This window comes from Oryctolagus cuniculus, chromosome 15 (assembly GCF_964237555.1).
Source record: "Oryctolagus cuniculus chromosome 15, mOryCun1.1, whole genome shotgun sequence".
Lineage (NCBI taxonomy): Eukaryota > Metazoa > Chordata > Mammalia > Lagomorpha > Leporidae > Oryctolagus > Oryctolagus cuniculus.
Window position 1 is genome coordinate 51,749,042 of NC_091446.1, and position 23,847 is coordinate 51,772,888.

The 23,847-nt window shown below is 43.8% G+C and overlaps 1 protein-coding gene across 8 annotated transcripts in view; it reads right to left on the reverse strand.

The window, feature by feature from the left end:
* Positions 1–23,847, reverse strand: part of FAM13C (family with sequence similarity 13 member C) — a 135,606-nt gene that overhangs the window by 46,793 nt on the left and 64,966 nt on the right. For all 8 annotated transcript variants that reach the window (XM_070057689.1, XM_070057688.1, XM_070057687.1 and 5 more), the window contains one exon: positions 15,714–15,777. In XM_070057689.1, the coding sequence (XP_069913790.1) occupies positions 15,714–15,777 (64 nt within the window). The remainder of the gene's footprint in view (positions 1–15,713; positions 15,778–23,847) is intronic.

A 23,847-nucleotide genomic window follows, 5' to 3' on the forward strand; every position in this document is an offset into this window, starting at 1 on the left:
AAGACCTCTCTCTCTCTCTCTCTCTCTCTCTAACTCTGACTTTCAAATAAATAAAATCTTTTAAAAATTGGTCAAAAGTATAACTTTAAAATATAATTTACTACAACTATTTCAAAAAGAATGAAAGCTAATTTTTTTTAAAAAAAGGATGATGTTCTTTTCTTAATTTTATCTTTCATCCTCTTTTTTAAAATTGTGAAACTAGCAGTGTCTCAAACTCATATGTGCTACACTCTCTGCAAAGTTCAAGGTGGCATGTAAGTTCCCACAGAACCAGTAGTGTTAGCCCTTCAACACACTGTGTACGCAGTGCTATAAATGGGAAAGAAGAAGGCTGAATGGAAGAAACTACTGTCTTCCACCAGATCCCTCTCCACCCACGTTTACCCACCGCTTAACTACAACCTGGCATTCGGCAGCACAGAACGCTTCTAAATCCTCCTGTACAGGGGCTGGGGCCTTGGACACCCCATACAGGGACACATCTGATGCCCAAAGAAGCCAGGATCGGGTGGGGAACACTTAGCTATGAGCAATCCTCCCAGTGGATGGCAGGAGACGTGCAGCCACTGCCATCAGGACCAAGTCCCACGGAGCCACGTCGAGAAGGCCATGAGTGGCTCCCACCACACACACAAGGTTCACGTTCCCCGTGGGGATGTGATGCACCCACATCGCTCCCATGCACCGGTAGATTCCAGTGCACAAAGAGCTGTGCTAGACTCTGTGGTGCAAGATTGACATCAGTCTTACCCCTGTGTGGCTTCCAATCTAGAACCAGCAAATAAGCAAACACTAATGAAAGGCAATGGGGGAAATACATTGGAATCCTGGCAGAGGGACAAAGCCAACACTACACTACTAGATCATGCCTGACCTCTGACCTTTCAATGCAGGAGCATGCTTGTCCCTCCGCATGGAGGAGGATACTAAACCTTAGGGGTCCTAATTCCTACCTCAGCCTCGCCATTATTTCCCAGGACGCCCACTCCCTGTGAAGCTGTCAGTCAGTCACTCAGGTCTGGCTGCCGGCACTTCTCCACGTCTGCATCCAAAGCATCCAGTGATGGATGTCTAGAATCTTCCAGAAAGTCCACTGAGGGCTGGAGGATTCCCCACAGCACTATGACTACCTCTGCTGCTCCCACTCGCTTGACTGGCTCAGAACGAAGCCAGATCTGTGACACGCAGGTGTCATTTTCTTTATGGAAAACAATTTTGTCCCTTTCCATAATGGAGAATATTCGACTTGTTTTAGAAAATACTCATTTTCTCTCCTCTACAATTACCCAAGTCCCACTTTAGTTGGGTTGAAATAGAGAACACCCACACAGGCTGGAGAGCTAAGTACTATTTTAGGGTGCCTTTGTCTGCAATTCACCAGTTGCAGAGCAGGGACAGCTTACGTTTAATTTCCATGAAAGGGTTAAATGTCCCTCTCCCATCCCTTTATCTACCCAAGAATTGGCTAAAGATGCTCTATGGTGACATAAAGAAAATTAAATAAGAAACCTGCTCAGAACTGGAGAAACAACAGGGCCAAACAATATTTCCATTTCTGCTCAGCACTCTTCTTCCTTGAATCTTCACTTTCCCTGAGCACACACACCCCACCCACACACACCACACCCGTATTTTCTATCTGCCGATTCACCTGCTCCCTGTCACCACCTCCCCGGGCCCTAGTCAGCTGTGGCTGCTCCATGGTGAAACCTCCAAATTATTAAGCCAATTCTGATGAGTTTATCTAAACAGCACCCTCCTCTCACTTCACTTTTTTTTTTTTTTTTAAGAATTATTTATTTGAGAGGCAGAGTTACAGAGAGGAGAGACAGAAAGTTAGGTCTTCCAACCTTTGGTTCACTGCCCAAATGGCTGCAACAGCCAGAGCTGGCCAGATCTGAAGCTAGGAGCCAGGAGCTTCTTCCAGGTGTTCTGCATGGGAGCAGGGGCCCAAGCACTTGGGCCAGCCTTAGCTGCTTTCCCAGACCATTAGCAGGGAGCTAGATCAGAAGTGGAGCAGCTGGGACTTGAACTGGCATCCACTCGGGATATCAGCGCTATAGGCAGAGGCTTAACCTACTACACCCCAGTGCCAGCTCCCCTACTTTTCCTAACGATCACCACAATATATATTTTATTGGCTCTTTGTAGCTCCTTTAGGGCTGGCACCAGGCCTGCATTGTTCACTGCCATATCCGAACACAATGTATGAAACGAGAGCCAAGCAATAAGAAAACTGCCATTGTAGATCGGTTTGATTTTCTTGCCTCTTCAAGCTAGTGCTTTGGGGATGGGGTGGAGGGTGGGACTAGGCCACTGAGAAACAATTTAAAGCCCCCTGCTGCCATGGTTCAGCATTTTCATCAAGTGCTCCAAATTCCCTGTGGCGTTTATGAGCGTCCTGACTGGGAGCACCCCAGAAATGACTCCACTTGGTCTGTGGCAGGCTCATTTGAAATGCAGAGGCCCAAGGTCCCCACTTTGAGAAATAACTGCCCTAGTCTCTGGGACCTTGATCCACTGTAGATGTGGCTTTTGTTTCCTGCTTAGCTTCACTTGCCCCGGGGACCGTATTTTTCCCTGAGCGAGCTCCAGCTCTCTCCCCACTTCAGTGTCCTTGCACTCCAGCCTCACCTTGAGAGTGAGCTCCCCCACACTAGGAAGTACCAAGTACAAAATGCTCAGAGCCAAGACAGCCTCCCAAGCTGCTGCGGCTGCACTCGGGTGTTCTCGCCCAGAGACGTTGGGCTTCTTCCCATGTTGATGGCTCTAACAAAACACTACTGTCACCCTGTCCCCAGAGACACTGGGCTTTCGGCTCCTCTCTGGGGACTGTGCCACTCATGTCCCAACGTGTTCTGCAGCACGATGCACCTCAGCTCAGTACATAGCAGCTTCCTGTGTACAGGGTGCTCAGCCCTCACTTTCCTGCACTTGGCAACAGAGAAGTTCAATGTAAAGGGCAACCATTCACTTCAAGGAGCTCTCTGTTAACAAAAGGGCCCAGGTCCTACTGGAACCCACCAGCAGTTCTTTGTAAACAAGGACAGCCTGGCTATAACACAATAACACAGACCAGAACTCCTTTCAGCCAAATGGTTTCATCCTGGGGAGGAGAGTTCTATACTTAGTTCTACTTCATTGTGATATCCTCATTATGTTCACTTTATTCAATAAATAAAAACTAGATGCTTGCAAAAGAATAATACAGTTTTATATTCTCACATTTGCGATCAAGACTTGGAGATTTTCTAGATAATAAATCTTAAAAAAATTAATGTCTTAATTTCAAACAGAGTTACAGAGGTGGGGGTGGGAGGAGACCAAGAGGCAGAGAGAAGTATCTATCTTTTTTTATTTTATTTTTATTTTATTTTTTATTTTTATTTTTTGACAGGCAGAGTGGACAGTGAGAGAGAGAGACAGGGAGAAAGGTCTTCCTTTGCCGTTGGTTCACCCTCCAATGGCCGCCGCGGCCGGCGTACCGTGCTGATCCAAAGGCAGGAGCCAGGTGCTTCTCCTGGTCTCCCATGCGGGTGCAGGGCCCAAGCACTTGAGCCATCTTCTGCTGCTTTTCCAGGTGTATTAGCAGAGGACTGGATTGGAAGTGAAGCAGCCAGGACTCAAACTGGCGCCCATCTGCTACCCGCTATGCTACAGTGCTGGCCTCCTGACACTGATTTTCTAAAAACAGAATGTGTCTGGGGCCAGTGTTGTAGCATAATGGGGGAAGCCGCAGCCTGTGATGTCAGCATCCCATATGGGCGCTGGTTCTTGTCCTGGCTGTTCCTCTTCTGATCCAGTTCTGCTGCCAATGGCCTGGGAAAAAAACAATAGAAGATGGTCCAAGTGTTTGGGCCCCTGCATCCATGTGGGAGATCCAGATGGGCTTCTGATCTGCCCAGTGCTGGCCACTGTGGCCATCTGGGGAGTGAACCAGCAAATGGAAGATTTCTCTTTTTCTCTGCCTGTCTCTAACTCTTTCAAATCAATAAATAAATCAACCTTAAAGTAAATAAAAATAGAATGTATCTCATCTATAGCTTATAAAACAAACTTCAATACTGTGTCATTAGAGTTTACTAATACTTAAACCATTCGAATGCACAGGCATTAAGATGGATAAACCTTTACAATAATTTTTCCCGGAACAAATTACATCCCAGGAGCTGAAGTCCACAGGGCTGTGTTGCATTGCTGTCCATATGGTTACTTATTTGTGGCATTTTTGTCCCATTTTCTTTTAGCCCTGAAAAAATGCTAAAATTAAACTCAGTAAGAAGTGAGGGCTCAGTGAGCCCTTAACTCTGGCTCATTCTGTGTTACTGGGGAAACCATCCAATTGCTGGCCCATAGGTCTTTTCTTTGTTCTGATGACATTATCTTAATCCCCTCAATTTCCAAAACTCAGTGGATACTAGAAATCGCTAACAGTGCCCCTGAGAATCATAAAATCACATGCCATATGAAATACATAGCATGCTTACACCTTTAAAGGCATCAAGTCACTTTGGAAAGCCTTAGCCATCTCTTCAAATATTAACCTTTTGTTAGGAATCAAGAAAATTCGGCTTTTGCCTGACTTAAAGCTTGTTTTGCAGCTCTAAGAAAGCCGACAATGTCCTCCAAAGGATAAAAGGTACCAACACTAGAAGGTCACACTGTGGGACAGTAAGTCCAGAGTCAGTGTGTGCCCCTATGTTCCAGAACTTTCTCTGGAAAATGGGGGTAAGAAAGTTCATTTCTTTCCTGAAGTTCCCACACTCCAGCCCTACAACAAACCCAGAACTAGGTACACATTTGCTTCTTAAGAAATATTACTGAAAGAATGAGTTGTTTCTTAGAAAAAAAATCATAGTCCTAAAGGTCACAGCTCCAAGGCAAAATTGGTCATGGGACCAGCACTAATATCTTTTAAAAACTTACAGTGGTGGGGGGGAGGGGTAGGAGAGGAGGGGAGGTACAGTAACATCAACACTGTCAAGTTTATATTTTGCCAAATGAGAGCATGTGGGCAAGCAAACCAAATTTTTCCCCATCATTTCACCACAAAATGAAAATTTTAAGATCTGTAAATTAAGGAGCTGTTCATAGATGTTGGCTTTATGAACATGCATGGCGTTCACTGTTCTTCTGCTCATCCTTTAATGATAAAGTGTTTGTGAAAGCAACAGAACAGGCTCCCTCTGGGATCCACAGAGCTGGACACAGCACCTGAACGCTTTCCCGGAGAGAGCAGGCCGTTAGTGGCACGGCAGGGAACAAAGGAGTGAGCGAGCAGGAAGACAAAAGATGGGGACTTTGTGCCAGAGCAAAGAGCAGAGGCTGAGGACACGGAGGTCAGCGGAGGGAGGCAGGCAGGGGCAGGCGGACAGGCAGGAGGCAAACACAAGTGGGTCAGTTGTGTCTTGCCACCGTGCCTCTGCTCAGCCCAACACTCCTGATGGTTCTCCACATGAATTTCTGGACAAAGAAGAACATGGGCACCTGCTGGCACAGCTGCCACTTTTTCTGTCAAAACCACTCTCAGGATTGCAGACCTGGTTTCCCTGGAAACAAGAAGCCAGGCTCAGTGGAAGCCTTTGTCAGACATGGCAGAAGAGACCAGGCCTGGAAGCATGCAGAGTTTCTTTGCTGTGTAAGTTCTTCCACTGGGAATGAGAACTAGGATTCTCACCATGATCAAGTTGGCTACAGGATGCTATTGACAACAAAATTTGGTTTAAATTAAATGATTCATAGTATACTATTCCACCTGAGAAAGAAACCTTGGGAGCAGACAAAGGCACATTATTTCAACTCAGAAAACTATGCCAGAAAAGTGCTACATGGTATCGTGCAGTGGTCCAGCATAGAGGAAAATTACCCTGGAGATCATGTTTCCAGAGACCAGAATTATGCAACTCTGGGCCCAGTGACCATCCTCTCCTCTAAGAAAAGAAGCTTCGGGTCAAAAGTGGGAAATACAGCTCATGTCTAGCCAAGTAGCTTATTGTGAATTCCAAGATCACATGATTGGTTAGGAATGGGCACGACCTGATGAGATGAGATAAATGTGGCACAATTATGGGGCTTTTCAGAGCTGGAAAGAAGTAGAGACAGACGCTTAATCCATTATGCAGGCAAAATCTTAATGACAACCCACAAGAATCCCATACCATGGTTATTACATCAAACAGCTACCTGTACAATGTTAATGAAGAGGTTTTACAGATGTAATTAAAGTGCTAAGTCAGCTGACCAAAGGTAAGCTATCTGAATGGGCCTGATCCAATCAGATGAGCCTTTTAAAGCAGAGAGTTTCTTCCAATGGGAAAGATAAGACAACACTGGAGAGATGTAAAGCACAAGGAGGAATCTGTGTGTGACAGCTGGCCCAGCTACAACAAGAAGGGGACCACATGAAGAGGACCACCGCAGTCTTTAGAAGCTGACAGTTAACCCTAGCTGACAACAGCAAGGCAGCAGGGACCACAATCCTACAACCACAAGGAGCCAACTTGAGACAACAATCTGAACTCAATGTGGAATCTTGCCCTGAACCTCCAAACACAGTGCATCCCATCCAATGCCTTGATTTCAGTTTTGTGAGACCCTGAGCACAGAACACAGTTCACAACACCTGAATTTCTGGCCTACATAACTAGCTAATAAGTAGTTGTTTGAAGCCAGCCTGTTTTTGATTATTTGTTATAGAAATAATTGAAAACTCACAGATACTGTAATCCCTAGATGTAAAAATGGGTTTCTAGGGGCAGATCCATAGACAAAGCCAATATATGAAAACCAGATACAAAGGATGGAAAGAGATGGGTCACCACGATGAGTTTTTAATCCAGGTGTCTAGTCATGCATACAGTTTATCCTGATACTAAACCTTCAGGTGTATGTCAATAATATCCTGTTACTAAAGCCAAGTTGAATTGATTTTCAGTCACATGTTCAGAATTCCAGACACTTTATATAACAAAATCCCTCAATCAATCCCGACCCAGAGCCTAAACCTTAAGGATTGAGTTTTCATTGTAATAGAAAATTTCAGTTGCCCAATTTTTACAGAAATAATACCATTCAATCAACTTAGGAGTGCCAAAGACCTGAAAAAAAAAAGCTCTTAATATCACTTTTTCAAAATTAAATTAAATTAAATTAATTAAAAATTAATTGTATCTCAAACAAAAAAGTCTGTACCACCTGTGGCCTGATATAACTTGAGGTAAAAATACCTATATGATAAACTACAGATTGTGATAAAGAGACAATTGAGTTTTTCATATGAAGACACAGACATATACGTGTAGGTTCAAAAAGGACACTGCAAACTGTCTACTTTTATTAAAATTAAAATATTAAAGAATTATTTCTAGGCTTAAAGGCAAATGATATCTGTTATGTTGAGCAATTATGACTACCATAATACAAGAAATAAGGGTAACAGCATGTCAAGAAAATATTAACTTTTTATATTTATGTTAGGCAAATATATGAACTCCTTCACACTCCAATACAAACAGATTTTCCCTTTGTAGAGTAACAACTAAAATAACTTATCCATGGTTAAATTTCTTGATATTGTTAGGTCATCACTGAACATTTGTTGGAGTCTAATAATTTATTATGTTTGTTTCTTATGGCACAGATCCATTCTCGAAGTTTCAAACTCTATTTGTCCTGATTTCTACTCTCCTTCAATCAGAATATATAGTACAGCACAAGACTGAATTATATATTTAAAAAATTTTATTGGAGAGGCAGAGAGAGTGGGAGAGAGATTGCTCATCCATTCGTTCACTCCTCAAACACCCACAACAGCAGGGCCTGGGCTGGGCCAAGCCAGGAGCTAGGAATGTAACCCTAGGTCTCCAATGTGGGTGTTAAGAACCCAATTACTTGAGCAATCACCACCGCCTCCCAGAATCTGCACTGAGTATCAAGTCCAGGCACTCTGGCATGGCATACACTCATCTTAACTACTAGGCTAAATGCCTATCCTGCCAATATCATTCTGGACATCTTCTCTTACTCTGGCTCTTCATCAAACAATAAAACTAAAGATGCCACACACAAATCTGGAAATCTCCTAACTACTCTTTTTGATGAAGTCAAAACTATACTTCAAAGTAGCCATAAAAAGCTAACACATTTCTGGAATGTCTGACGAACCAACTAACACCTAAGTTGTTTAGGTGTTATTCCATAAACTCAACGACGACTCATACAGTCACGAGAATAGAGTTGCACTTGGGCAAGCATTGTGGTGCAGTGAGTTAAGCCACCACTTGTGATGCTCACATCCCACAGCAGAGTGCTGGTTGGAGTCTCAGCTGCTCCACTTCCAATCCAGCTCCCTGCTAACGTGCCTGGGAAGCAGCAGATGATGGCTCAAGTGCTTGAGTCCTTGCCACCAATGTGGGAGACTTAGATGGAGTTCTGGGCTCCCAGCTTTGACCAGGTCCTGCATTGGGTGTTCTGTCCAGCGGGGTAGTGAACCAACAGATGCAAGATCTCTGTTTCACTTTTTTTAAAGAATAAAGTTGCACTGATCATCTTCCCTTTAAAAAGACACTATCATCTTCTTTCTTGAAGCACTCAAAAAGAAAAACAGTAAGGTTTCAGGGAATTTGTACCCAAGTCTTTCAGATACATTGGATAGTACTGGCTACCAGGTAAAATTGTACAGCCATTATGACTACGTTAACTTTTCTTAGGAAGGACCCATAACATTAGAATTTTCTTCACCTCCAACAAACCATTATTTTTCCTACTCACACATAGAAAATGCAATCAAGGTGGGAGGGAAGCATTATTACCATGTACCTTTTGATCCTCGGTTGCGTCCATTACTGTCTTTCCCCCTATGAAAGATAACGCCATCCTTTCCCATTCCATGACCTGAATGTCTATAACTTAGTGACTTCCATATAGGTTGGCTTCTTCCGTTTCTTCAGTCTTTGCTTCCATATTCAGTTACCTTGTCCAGGCTGATGACCATGCTAGTATCTGGTCCCACAATTCCTTGACCTCTTCAGCTTCAATACCACTATGGTGGTCATTTCTGTATTTTGCTATAAACTTCCAGGATCTCAACCTTGCTAAATATAAACCTCATCCCTTCCATCTTTTCCACTGTATCCTGAAAGTGAAATTACTCACTTAAGTGTATTAAAGTTTTCAATTCATTTGTGTTCTTAAGAGCAATCAGATTCTTACTTAGGCTTCTTGAAGTAGTGGAAACCATAGACAGCAAGACAGACAACTGTCTCTACAGTTTGATTCTGGAAGACACAAAAGTCAGTATATATGCCTGGAAGTATTTCTGCCAGTGACCTCTTAAGTCACTGAAATCCTTGATAAACCAAAATAGTAGGGTGTATTACTTGGACAAAAGACTGATTCAAAGAAGTGTGTGCTTCCCTCTGCAGACATCTCTCTTGGGTAAACCTAATAAACGATGGCAAGCATTTTTCCCTTCATATTTTTAAACTGGTTTCAGTTCTAGTCTGTCTATGCCAGCAGTTTCATAGCCAGTAAGCTTCAAAGTGGAGGGAAATAAGGGCACCAAACACCAGTTTCTCTTTCAGGGCCATTTGGTCGAAGCCTGAACTCACTGTTAGGATCTTTATTTCAGAGGCAAATTCTATGTAAAAGGTGACATAGAAGCAATCTCTTATTCAGCTGATATTTGCTTTATCCAAAAGCTAAGCCAAAAATACCTTCATAGTATCTATCCCATAAGAAAATGTTAGTTTTTACTGAGCACAGGGCACAGAGGTTAGAAATTTTGGAAGAGACCATTTCCTTTTTTTTAAAAGATTTTATTTATTTATTTGAGAGAGGGAGAGAGAGAAAAGTCTTCCACCTGCTGGTTCACCCCCCAAATGTATGCAATGGCTGTATGTGAGCCATCTGAAGCCAGGGCAGCTGCCAGTGTTGCAGGTGGAGGCTTAGTTTGGGCAAGTAAAATGGCACAAAGGAATGCCCACATTGACCTAGAGCTCATTTCAGATCAACCACATCCAATCCTTTACTTATCATAGTTTAGCCTCCTCTCTCTTGTCATTCTTAAGTAAATACATAGTGCACACATCACTTTTATAGCACTATTTTCTATCCAAGCCAGGCTTTCAGACAGTTGACTGTGAGAAGCATTTACACCTGAAAACTCTAGGACTATTGCCTTCTCCTTTCCCGGATGGAGACATATCATTAAATCCTGCAACCACTAGGAAAAATGAGAAAGAGTATCAATGAGTACTAAAACTAAAATGACTCTAGAACTAACCCATATCAAAACTTCCTTCTCCAATCTTACAAAGATGTAAAAGAAGTTAGTGTCATCCATGTTACACATGGGAGTCCAAAAAAAAAAAAGTGGTTTGAGGAGAAGGGCATTTGGCCTAGCAGGTAACATGCAGGTTGGGACATTCACTCCAGCTCGTCCGGACTCCAGCTGCTTGCTAATGTGGACTCTGGGAAGTAGTGGTGACGGCTCAAGTAACTGGGGTCCTGTAATCCAGGAGGGACACCGGACTGGATTACCAGCTTCTGGATACAGACTGCAGACTATCCTGGGCCACTGCAGGTATTTGACAGCTAGGACAGTAGAGAGGAGTGCTCTTTTCCTGTTTGTGTCACTCAAATAAATCATTTGAAAATAAAGTGGTTCAAGGGCCCAATATGGCATGCTTGATTAGGGAAGGGCAGAGCTACTGTCTATTTTTAAATATATACATCAATTATTAGCTTAATTTCCAGTTACAGGAAACAATGGGATCTACAAGGGTGCAGAGAGTGAAATAATAATTTTTCCTCATTTTATCTTTCAAAGACTTTTCTGCTCTGTTTAAGGCTTAACAATTATATGGAAATATGGGAGTAACTAAGATCACAGATTAAGATAGGTGAGACATTGATGAGATCTCAAGTATAGATTTACCACTCAGAATTCAGAGACACCCAACAAATAAAATCTAATCTCTTCAGAGCTGTCAGGTGAATAGTAGAAGGGAGATATAATCAGTTTTTCAAAAACAAACTCCTACTTCTATAGCACAGTCCCAGAGACAACAGAAACTTATGGAATAGAGACCAAAGTCCTATCAAGAGACCCAAGTCCCGCTATGGTGCAGTGGGTTAATGCCTTGGCCTGAAGCGCTGGTATCTCATATGGGCACTGGTTTGAGACCCAGCTGCTCCACTTCCTATACAGCTCTCTGCTATGGCCTGGAAAGGCAGTGGAAGATGGCCCAAGTTCTTGGGCCTCTGCAGCCACATGGGAGACCCAGAAGAAGTTCCTGGCTCCTGGCTTCGGATTGGTGCAGCTCCAGCCACTGCGGCAAATTGGGGAGTGAACCATTGGATGGAAGATCTCTCTCTCTGTCTCTGTCTCTGCCTCTCCTCTCTCTGTGTAACTCTGACATTCAAATAAATAAATAAATCTTTGGGAAATAAAAAGAGAGAGACCCAAGCCCAAAAAACTAGAAGCTTAAGAATAGCAAAAGAAGATGACACTGGCAGGAAGCAAATCTATGTTCATGCGAAATGGAAGCAAAAAGTCAGGGAGTTTTTCAGCTCACTGGGGATGTATGTGAAATAAACACAGACATGACATACACTGATGTGTTACACCATGGATCACCATGCTAGGTATGGGGGTGGGCATCAGGTGTGAGCTCTGGAACCAAAACTAGCGCTGAGCACCACACAGCTGTGACAGAACAAATGGAGTAAGATGTTGAAAAAACAAAGTAAAACGTAAAATGTTAAATATGTGCAAGTATAAGGCACATAGGCAACTTCTCATAATTATTTACATATAAAATCAGGTTGGTGGAAGCATCTGGAAAATACTTATAGATCACACTTCTCATGATGGTCAAGGAAATTTTTTATTTGGACTTTGAGTTGATGTAGAAGAAAAAGTACAGCTATAGAACTGATAGGTTCTTTTTAGGGAACTGTAAGTCTTTTTAAAGAACATAACTTCTAAAGATTTCTTTATTTTCTTGAAAAGCAGAGCTAAAGCAAGGGAGATTCCATTCTCATATCCACTGGTTCTCTCCCCAGATGCCTACAACAGCCATGTCTGGGCCCAGCCAAAGCCAGAAGCAAAGAATTCCACCTGGGTCTCCCATGTGGTAGGGTGGGAGGGTATAAATAAATAAAGGAACAAAAAGCAACAAACAGAACTAACATAACAAAAAGTTCTACCTTAAATGTCCAGTTGGAAATGAATATTCTTTTAAAAATCGTACAAAGAAGCCAGAGAAGAGTTAATAATAAAAAGTATAAGCAGTAACAACTGATCATAGGACAAACAACCATACAGCAGCTCACTGAAAAGCAAATAAAAACTACAAATGCATGCCAAACACAGACAAATCTTATAAACATAATATTGAGCAAAGGAAACCAGCCACAGAAGAACACATATAAAGGCTGGGCATGTAGCCTAGCATCCCACATTGGAGTACCTGGGTTCAATAGCTGCCTCTGGGTCCTGAGTACAGCTTCCTGCAAATTCAGAACCTGGTAGGCACTAGGAATGGCTCAAGTAATTGGGTTCCTACCACCTACATGGAAGAAGTGGATTGAGTTCCTGGCTCCTGCCCTCCGCCCGGCCCTGGCCATCAGAGATATCTGAGGAGTGAAGCAGCACATGAGAGTTCTCTCTGTCTCAAATTAACACTAACAACCTACTACATATTGTCTACGTATAGAAAGCTCCAAAAATGGGAGGGGGCAATTAGCACAGCAATTAAGCCCCTGCTTGGGATACCCACATCCCACACAGTTAAGTACCTGGCCCTGCATTTGAGTCCCAGCACCACCTGCCCCGCCCTCTATTCCAGCTTCCTACTAATGCACACCATGGGAGGCAGAAGGTGATGGTTTAAGTAGCTGGGTTCCTGCCATCCATGTGAAAGACCCAACAAATCTGTCTGAACAGTAGGAATCCTTATAAGGGCAATACTGATTCAATGAAGTGCAAAGAGGCATCTGGATGCTTTGTGTGGTTTTTTTCTTTTTCTAGATGCTGTTTTTGTTACACACGCCGCGGCTCACAAGGTTAATCCTCCACCTGCAGCGCCAGTACTATGGATTCTAGTCCCAGTCGGGGCGCTGGATTCTGTCCCGGTTGCTCCTCTTCCAGTCCAGCTCTCTGCTGTGGCCCAGGAGGGCAGTGGAGGATGGCCCAAGTGCTTGGGCCCTGCACCCGCATGGGAGACCGGGAGGAAGCACCTGGCTCCTGGCTTTTGGATCGGCAGCGCCGGCCATAGCGGCCATTTAGTGGGTGAACCAACGGAAGGAAGACCTCTCTGTTTGTCTGTCTCTCTCTCACTGTCTAACTCTGCCTGTTAAAAAAAAAAAAGAAAATTTTTTTCCAGGGGCTGGCATTGTAGCATAGCGGGTAAAGCTGCCGTGTGCAACGCTAGCATCCCATATGGGTGCCAGTTCGTGTCCAGACTGCTTCCTATCTGATCCTGTTCCCTACTAATGGCCTTGGAAAAGCAGTGGCAGATGGCCTAAGTGTCTGAGCTCCTGCACCCATGTGGGAGGCCTTGCTGAAGTTCATGGCTTCGGCCTGGCCCAGCCCTGGCCACTGCAACCATCTGGGGAATGAACCAGCAAAAGGAAGATACCGCTCTGTGTCTGTCTACCTCTCTTTCTCCCTCTCCTTCTCCCTTTCTGTAACTCTTTCAAATAAATAAATCTTTAAATAGATCCCCACCCTACAGGACATCTTCCTCTAAGTGTGAACACATCAGCCCTCCCCTACATGGCCTCTGCCCCACTGATGTTACTCCCTTCAACTTTTTCTAAGGCCTTTTCTAGTCTCCCAAATTTGGGTCACAGAAGAAAAAATTTCAAAGAATTTGAGTCTGCATATACAGTTGATCCCGGTGACTAGAGCAAAACCACTGTATGCACAGTCACTCTGTTCAGCCAGCCCGGATCTCAGTGCCACCTATGCTGGGAGGCTCATTGAAAACATGGCGCTGCCTGCTCTTTTCCATGCATGTCTCCATTTAGCACTCTGTGCCCACGTAATCCCGGAGCACTGAGCTGGCACATTTCCTGCCGTTTGCAGATACAACATAGTACAGGAACACACAAAAGCAGATTTGCAAATAGAGCTCCTCACCACTGTGATTTGGAAATGCTCAAGTGATCTAAGCATCCTCCTAGGCTCCCAGTTTGAAAATCACAATGTCTCCCAAATACTTGAAAGCTATCACGAGTTGACTCTTATAATCACTGCATTTTTCCAGTCACCCATGTCAAAACAAACCATTGCTTCTTTACAACTGGCGTTCTGCTTGTTCCTGTCGGGGTAGACAGCTGCATTCATTGATTCTGGCTCTTGCCTATTTTAATTTTTTTTTTTTCATTTAAAAAATTACCCAAGTGACGTAGAGAGGGAGGATGAGGTTGGGGGAAAGAGTGTTTTCCCATCTACTGATTCACTCCCCCAAAGCCCTCAGTGACCCCTGGCTAGGCCTCAAACCAAGAGCCAAGAATCTCAAGTCTCCCACCCAGGAGCAGGGACCCAGGCACTTGAAACATTACTACTACCTCCTAAGGTGTGCATAGGCAGGAAGCTGGAATCAGGAGCAGAGCCAGGACTGATGCCCAGGCACTTTGACATAGGATGTGGGCCTCCCAAGAGGAGACATAGCTATTAGCCAGACCAGTGTTCACTCCTCTTTCTCCCTGGTTTGCAGAAACTGAAGGCTGCCTCTAGGCACATGCTCAAAAGTAACAGTGTCCTTTGCTCTTATCTTTAGGATCTTTTTCTCAACTTCAGCTATTTACTTTGGCTTAACTTTTGACTATTCATATCTGCCAACTTCAAGGAAGAGACAGTGAGAAAGACACCTGAATTTCGTTAAGTATCTTTCAGGGTAGGGGAAGAAGCCACACCCATCCTCACAATGTCAGTAACACTTCAAAACAAACAGTTTGCCTGAAATCTATCGCTGTCTCTTCCAGGCATCTGAGTATCAAATCTTTTCATTTTCTTTGCTATGATCCTAATCAGACATAGCACATACCACCCACTGCTCCTTAATTTAATAAGGACAAGACAAACCAGACAGTGCATTCCAAACCCATGTCTTAAGCCAAGGCATTCATAATAACAGGTACCCTAATTGTATTATGTTGATTTCCAACAGCAAAATTAAATTACATATTTCAAAGAATATCTACAATAAGCTAACATGGTGATGTCTAGTTTAGTGGGAAATCATTTGGGTTGGAAAATATGGCTTCATGTCTCAAAGCATATCAAGATCCCATTGCAAACATTAAACTGTATTACGCTCAGTGGATATACAGTAAGCAGGATTATGTATGAGACTGCAATAGCCATTAGGAACAATACATACAGAGAGACAGGCAAATGTTAACTGTCTGAGCCATGGTTATAAAATCGTAAACCAAAGTAAAAAAAAAAAAATAAGAGTATAATGAGATGACTCCTTGACTTGGGTTAGGTCCAAAACATTGTAAGTACTCTCAAAAATACTATTTTAAATGTGTTTACAACAGAATGAAGGAAAAATATTACCAAGCCCAAGAACCACATCTTCAACTCAAAAGAAATAATGATTGAAGTTTTAATTAAACACAACCCCTAGGAACAGAATAATACATTTCATGATTAGCTAATTCATGTTCATACAATCAGTAATGACTGCACCTACCTCATTTAAGTCCTGCTGAGTTTCAAAAGCATCCTTTGGCCAGACAGAAGTCCTCTGGTCTATTCTATAAAATACAAAGGAAAATGATTTCCATTTAAAAGAAACTTCTCAACACTGGACCTTTGAAGCTGGCAGCTCTAGATGCAGCCATACCTCTGTTAAAAACCCTTAGTAGTATTTCACTGTCCATGAAATCAAATCCAGGCTTCTGACAGTGGCTTGAGACAATGACAGTGTTTGGTGTGACAGTGACCAGACTGTCTGGTCTCACCCTCACCCTTGCCTATCACACGCCAGCCACCTTCCCCTCTGCTTCTTGAGCACACAGTGCTTGTTTCTGGTGCAAACACACTTGCTGTCCCCGGACCCAAGGGGACTATTCTCTCCCGGAAGATCTGCAAACCACCGTCTTGTCTCAGCACGGGTAGCATCAGCTCGGCTCATGCGTCCCCTCCCCAAGCAGGACCTCCAGACCTCCCTACCAGAAGCAGCTTCCCTCAGTCACCAGCACACTGTCTTGCCTACTTCCTTCCTAATGCTTTTTACAATCTGAAATTATGCCTGCTCATTTGCATTTCCACACTATAATGTAAGCTCCAAAAAAGCACAGGTTATGCCCATTTTTTGCATTGCTCAATCCTCGGTACCTAGTAAAAAAATATATATGTATATACATATATACACACCCTTTTTTAATACACAGGATCTTATATAGTAGTTATAGAAAGATACCGTTTGTTTACAGAATTTGGCTGGTAGAAATTTCACCCTACTGCGGCCTACGCTGTGGTGCAGTGGGTTAACGCCCTGGCCTGAAGCACCAGCATCCCATATAGGCGCTGGTTCAAGACCCCACTTCTCCACTTCTGATCCAGCTCTCTGGTAAGGCTTGGAAAAGCAGTAGAAGATGGCCCAAGTCCTTGGGCCTCCGCACCCACGTGGGAGACCCAGAAGAAGCTCCTGGCTCCTGGCTTCGGATGGGCGCAGCTCCAGCCATTGCGGCCAATTGGGGAGTGAACTCTCTCTGCTTCTCCTCTGTGTAACTCTGACTTTCAAATAAATAAATAAATCTTAAAAAAAAAAACTAGATTTTTTCTATCTGCTAAAAAAAAAGAAAAGAAAAAGGAAATTTCACCCTGTCTCTTAAACAACAAATGTTATAATCATCGCTGGGCTATCTGTAAAGCTGGTGCTATGGTTTGAACAAGATTTGGCTCCCAAACTCAGACATTTAAACCCTATCACAGTTGAACCAAGACAATGTAACCAGAAAACTAACGCCTGGCAGCTCATGTTGAAGCTGAAGTTAACCTTACATGGATGCATAGGTTAACGACAGGAAGAGGTTAGACACTTAATCCCTATGTGGTGTTGAGAGGGCAGGGCCTAGTGAGGACCCTTAGGGCACTGTGGATATGCCACTGGAAGGGAGTTCCTGAGAGCTTGTCATGAAGTCTGTGTGGGGCCCAGTACCTGTTTCTGCTTCCTGACTCACCACGGGATCCCTACTCTACTGAACTCCACTCTCCTTCAATCCCACCCAGAGTCCCTTGACTGTGGACTTCAATAAATCTTTCCCTTTATAAAATTAGTTTTCTCAGGTATTTTGCTGTATGGATGAAAAGCTAATGGATACAGCTGGGTTTTGTCATGACAAAGTTCCCAAGAAATATGGTTGTAAAACCAGGCGTATCTATTCTGAATCAATCTTCTTTAGTTTGAAACAACATACACACTCACACATCAGTGCTGGAAGATGATTAGGTCCAAATTATGATTTTTCAAATTCTGTACTCCAGTGGCATCTGTTACATAGCATTCAAGTTTTTTCTGCAGCAGTCATATGCTATTATATAACAAACATATTATAGTTATTATCCTTATGAAAATGAAAGCTATCTCAATGAATAAGATTTAGTGAGTGTTACGCCATTCATAACAAAATTTATTTGGGGACATTGTTAATTATAGCTATTATTGTCTCAGTTGAAATGAAGAAAGTATATTCCTATGTCCTCTGAATGTTCAACAAGATTAATGATTTTAAACTGTCATAATGCATTAAGCAGTGTGAATTTAGAAATGCCACAAGCCTAACTTCTTCAAAACGCTCTTAAGAATGAAAAGTTCGGCTGGCGCCGCAGCTCACTTGGCTAATCCTCCGCCTACGGTGCCAGCACCCCAGGTTCTAGTCCCAGCTGGGGCACCGGATTCTGTCCCAGTTGCCCCTCTTCCAGGCCAGCTCTCTACTGTGGCCCGGGAAGGCAGTGGAGGATGGCCCAAGTGCTTGGGCCCTGTACCACATGGGAGACCAGGAGGAAGCACCTAGTTCCTTGCTTTGGATTGACGCAGCGCGCCAGCCGTAACGGCTATTTGGCGGGTGAACCAACAGAAGGAAGACCTTTCTCTCTCCAACTCTGCCTGTCAAAAAAGAAAAATGAAAAGTTCTTTTAGACCACAGGTGTTGCTACCTGTTCCAATAAGTTACTTCAATGAGAAAAATTAGGAGATGGTAACACAAGAAAATTGTCAAGTTCAGACTGCCTTTTGTACCTGCACAAACCAGTTTTTCGCTCTTCTGAGTAACAGACCAAGGCTCCCAACCATAAGCTCAGGCAAAGACAGCTCTAGTTTTGAGGAAACAGAGAGGAAGACAATTGCCAATACACCCATCCTGAGTTCATCAACCCCCTTAGCCCTCCACAGTGATTTCACGACTTCAGAAATGATGAAGCAGCTCTTTCCTATGTGGTGGGTTAGATAAAGATCCAGAAGAAACAAGACCCCAAATAACTTCATGATCTGTTCCTTACCAGATAAGTACTCTTAGTCAATACACTAACCCCACTTCTCGTCATTAGAGTGAAGATGGGGGTGGGTGTTTAGCATACCTATTAACTTGCCCCTCGGAGAGCCCCCATCCCGTATCAGAGTGACTAGGGTCGAGTCGTGACTCCAGTCCTAAATCCAAATTGCTGCTAATGTGCACCCTCGAAAGCAACAGGTGAGAAGTCAAGTACTTGAGTCCCTGCTCCCATGTGGGAGGCCTACTTTGAGATCTGGGCTCCCAGCTCTGGCATGGCTGAGTACTGGCTGTTGCAGGAATCTGGAGAGTAAACTAGTAGATGGGAGATTTCTCTTTCTGCCTCTCCAATAAATATTAAAAAATAATAAAGTAAAAATGATAATCACAGCTACCTCATAGACTAATATATAATGTGAAAGCCAACTAATGAATAATGCTTATCACTGCTGTTAGCTCTAACACATAAGTCCTATACTCATGTGCAGATGCTCCATGATTTACCATAGGGTTACATCCCAATAGCCCATCCTAAGTTGGAAGTATCCTAAGCTGAACATGCATTTAATACACTTGACCTACTAAACAATTTAGCAACACAGTACACACTGCAGGGTATCTGGTGTTTACGCATGTGATCGCATGGCTACTGGGTGCTGTAGCTCACTGCTGCTACACAGCATTGTAAGATAGCACCATACTGCATATCCCTAGTGCAGGAAGAGTTCAAAATTCAAAGTTTGATGTAGTGTCTCCTGAGTACGTATCACTTTAGTGCCATCCTATTATTGAAAAATTCTATGTGAAACCGTTATTAAGCTAGGGACTGCCTGTATGAAAATCCTATAGTAGAATTTTTATGTAATGGTGATAACTAGTGGAATATTTATTATTATTATTATTATTAATAAATTAGGCCTTTTAATAAATAAGCTGACATAATGAAGCAATGAGAATCACGAAGCATGTTTCTGGATATATGAGTCGTTAAGGAAATGTAGAAGTGTCACTAAGGGGATAAGAGGCCAAATCAAATGAACACTTGAAATACCAAACAGGAAGAAGTTATTAGAATAGTGTAGAGAAGGCCGGCGCCGCGGCTCACTAGGCTAATCCTCTGCCTACGGCGCCGGCACCCTGGGTTCTAGTCCCGGTGGGGGCGCCAGATTCTGTCCCGGTTGCTCCTCTTCCAGTCCGGCTCTCTGTTGTGGCCCGGGAGTGCAGTGGAGGATGGCCCAAGTCCCTAGGCCCCTGCACCCCATGGGAGACCAGGAGAACCACCTGGTTCCTGGCTTCGGATCGGCGCAGTGCGCCAGCCACAGCAGCCATTGGGGGTGTGAACCAACGGAAGGAAGATCTTTCTCTCTCTCTCAGTGTCTATAACTCTCTCTTTCTCATTGTCTAACTCTGCCTGGCAAAAAATTTCAAAAAAAAAAAAAATCAGAATAGTGTAGAGAAGATTCTACTCCTATCAGTTCACCAGCTCTTACTATGCCAGGCAGGATTACCAGGCAGTTTACTCACATTATTTCATTTAATTTTTAAGAAAAGCATGAGATTAGCATTATTACATCCAATAAGAAAACAAGTCAGTTAAGTAATTTAATCCAATCATTCAACAAATATGTTTTAAGAGTCAACTGTGCTCCAGGTATTAGTGCAGGCATTTGGAATAAAGCAGTAGATAAAACAAAGTCTACTCCTGCACACTTGAATTCTCCAGGAAGGGGAGAAAATATAAAGAAATGGACCAGTGATGAGCTATGGTGCACCAGGTGTTAAGTATTACGGATAAGAAGAAAGCAAGGGGAGCAGAATGGGCATGCAGGAGAACTGCTCAATCCCACACTGCTGGGAAGTATCAAAGTCACCCAGAAACAATGAGAATGAAAGTGGAGAAGGAAAAGGCCACCAGATTGAACAAGTTAAAGGTCATGGCCAAAGAGGAAGAGAAACGGAAGCTTCTCACTGGAGAAGTTCAGCAATGAAAAGAGAATTGGAACAGTAGCTAGCTGTCCCCAATTCCCTTTTTGAAAAGACCTTTAAAGGTAACTTCATGAAGTTTTTTACAGAGAAACTGGATCACAGCAGAACACTCCCTCCCACCTCCACCCTCCCAGCACCCAAGAACTGGACAGTGACTAGCACATCCCTATCAAATGCTTGCTTGGGGGGGGGGGAGGGGCAAAGATTGAAAAGCCAGAGACTAATCCTCCACCTGTGGCACCAGCACACTGGGTTCTAGTCCCGGTTGGGGCGCCAGGTTCTGTCCCGGTTGCCCCTCTTCCAGGCCAGCTCTCTGCTGTGGCCTGGGAAGGCAGTGGAGGATGGCCCAAGTGCTTGGGCCCTGCACCCGCATGGGAGACCAGGAGAAGCACCTGGCTCCTGGCTTTGGATCAGCGCGGTGCACCGGCCGCAGTGCGCCAGCCACAGTGGCCATTGGAGGGTGAACCAACAATAAAGGAAGACCTTTCTCTGTCTGTCTCTCACTGTCCACTCTGCCTGTCCAAAAAAAAAAAAAAAAAAAAAAAAGCCAGAGTCCTCTGCCAAGTGAAATGGCAACTGGCAACTTGCCCTCTATTCTAGGCCAATGCCACCATCACAACCTATGCCTGTTGCTACCACTGCTATTATGACCAGCACACAGCTAGTATACAACCATTGCTCTTGCCACCACTTGCTGCCATTACCATCACCACCACTGTAATTAAAATAATAATAATAATAAAACAACTTCTCTATAGAGAAATGCAAAACTTAACTGTGTACTGATATTAAAAGTGCTTCCCCCTGGATCCTGTGACAGCAAAGCTTTCAATAGCCCACCACAGTGCAACTTGATGATGCCCCACTTTGATAGAACCTAAAAAGCATGTGCTGGGTCAGCCTTTACTGTCAACTTGCAATGGACTTCTCCCACAAATCTAGGGGAACTCAAAACAGCAAAGCCAAGTTAGCATGAAGATGCTTTTCTTGGCTCAAGTATCGAACCACAACAGGATGTGATAATTGGTGAAAAGCCCTATTATAGCTTAGCATTTTAGTTTACATCAACAATTACTCTCAATTAATTAATCTCAAATTAGCAGAGGAAAGTATTCTCTTTCTCAGTGAAAAGCGTCCCCATCTACCCAACAGCTCCAGCAAGATACCCAAGGGTTATCTGAGAGTGAGCTTACACTTTCCTCTCCCACAAGCCCAATAGCCAACTTATCACAAGTTCTTCAATTTCTCATGCCAAGTAACTTTTGTACCTCTGCCTTCCTGTTCATCTCCACCACTACCGTCTAAGGCCAAGCCACTGTCATCTCTCATCTGGACTGGCTAGATAAAAACAGCATGCCCCCGGTCTCCCTCCCCAACTTGCCCACACAAGGTCTTGTCACCATCTTCTGTACGCTGGATTTAAAGACCAACAGTCTGGAAGCCTCTCTGACATCCTGCAGGATTTAGCATGCATGCACCTCCCCTTGTGTCATTCTGAGTTCTGGCTGTGTTGGCATTTCTAGTTCTGTGGTGTCCTATGCTACTTTTCAGCGTAGGCCTTGAAATAGGTGGCCCTAATTGCCCATAATGCTCTTCCCTCTCCACTGTCTCTCCTAATTAACTCACTCATCCTTTAGATACCTGTAGCCTCCAATCACGTCTCCCTTCTATATGTTCTTGCTGTATCTTATCTTCACTTCTGCTATGTAGACTACTGTCATCTCTGCACTTGTACAATTGATCATCTCTTGTAATAGTAAGCTCTATGGGACACAGTCTGCCTGAGACTTGTTTAACATTTTATCTCTAGGGCCAATCCTGACATATGACACACACAGGTTTCTTAATTAATGTTCATGCCAGGGTTAAGGGCAGCTGCCAATCCACATATATATCCGAGTGTATACAAGGACTGCAATATCATTCATGCTTCCTCTTCATGCATCAAGATGAAATATTCTCATTCCCATAAGGAAATATGCTTCTCCCCAGAGAGATCTACTGAAGTGATGAGCAAGTGCCCTTCTGATCCACCACTGAGAAAACACAGGCAGAAAGAGTAAAGGAGAGCATTGAACACATTCTTCTGAGTGCTTCACACAGAATCAGAGCCTCAGAGCCGAACAGTGCCTATCCCAGATAGGACAAGAAGAATTCGGGATATTTGCCTGCATTAAAGTGAGCCTCTGGATCAGAAAGAACCACTTGGGCTACAGCTAATGTATACCCGGATGGCTGCTGGCTGGCTGTATGACTGCTGTTTCCTGAAATTCATTTGAAAACAAAAGGTATATCCCAAGAGGACAAGTCTCTGAGCAAAACATTCTTTATATACAAACAATAGCTCTATATGCAGACACAGACAAGACTCAAATAAATTCCAGGAATATTATTAGCAACAATAACACTCCTCAATATCCATAAATATAAAATTCCTTGCACTAGGCAGCTGAAGTCTCATTGAACACATTCTCTAATTGGTTCTTATCAAAATTATGTGCTAAAGGACTGAAGTCCAATACTGGGCAGCTAAACTTCAAAGATAAAGAAACCAAGGCACGGAAAAGTGACCACAAACAAAATAACTAGAAGCCAACAGATGTTCCGTGAACTGAGTTTTCAGTTCACACAGCCATTTGTCCAGGTCAATGAACTCCTACAGAGGGAACAAGGCCGTCATGGCTAAAAGCATAATGTGGATCTCCAATGGCCTACCCTTCAAGTGGCTGGGACCCATGCCCCACCTCACCCCCACCTCCCACTGCTTTCAAGATCAGAATCAACCAGTATTATCAAAACAGATTCCCAGGCCTCAGTCAAGACCTACAGATCAGAATGTCCAGAGGAATCAAATGGTGATGTGCGGTCCACAAGCACGCCGAGAGATTCCTAATTGGGAAACATCATCTTAAAGGTCCAGGTGAGGTAGCCTTAAGGAGACTGGTGATGAAAGGGCACAGGTTGGGGACTTCCTGAGTGGTGGAGTCACCCAGTGTTTCTGGTCTGGCCTCCCAGGGGACACATTCCCAGGAGAAAGGCTACACCCGGGAGACACGATGAGAGAATAACTAAGAGGCAGCCCAGCTGGCGTGAAGAGGCACTACTCCTCACTCTGCAGGAACAGATGCCAGAAGCAGCCAGGGCCACACAAGCGCCTGGACAATGGCTGAGCCGTGTGAGTCAGGCCCACAAGGCCAGCCTCAGGACTGGAGGAGGGACGAAGGCAGAGTCGTCATGGGTGTGGTTTAAAACACGCAGTGGCCCAGTAAAGTTCAGGGTTAGGGATGGGATATTGAGGACATGGGATTCAACAGGTTTATTTGTAGGGGCTGAATGATATAGCAC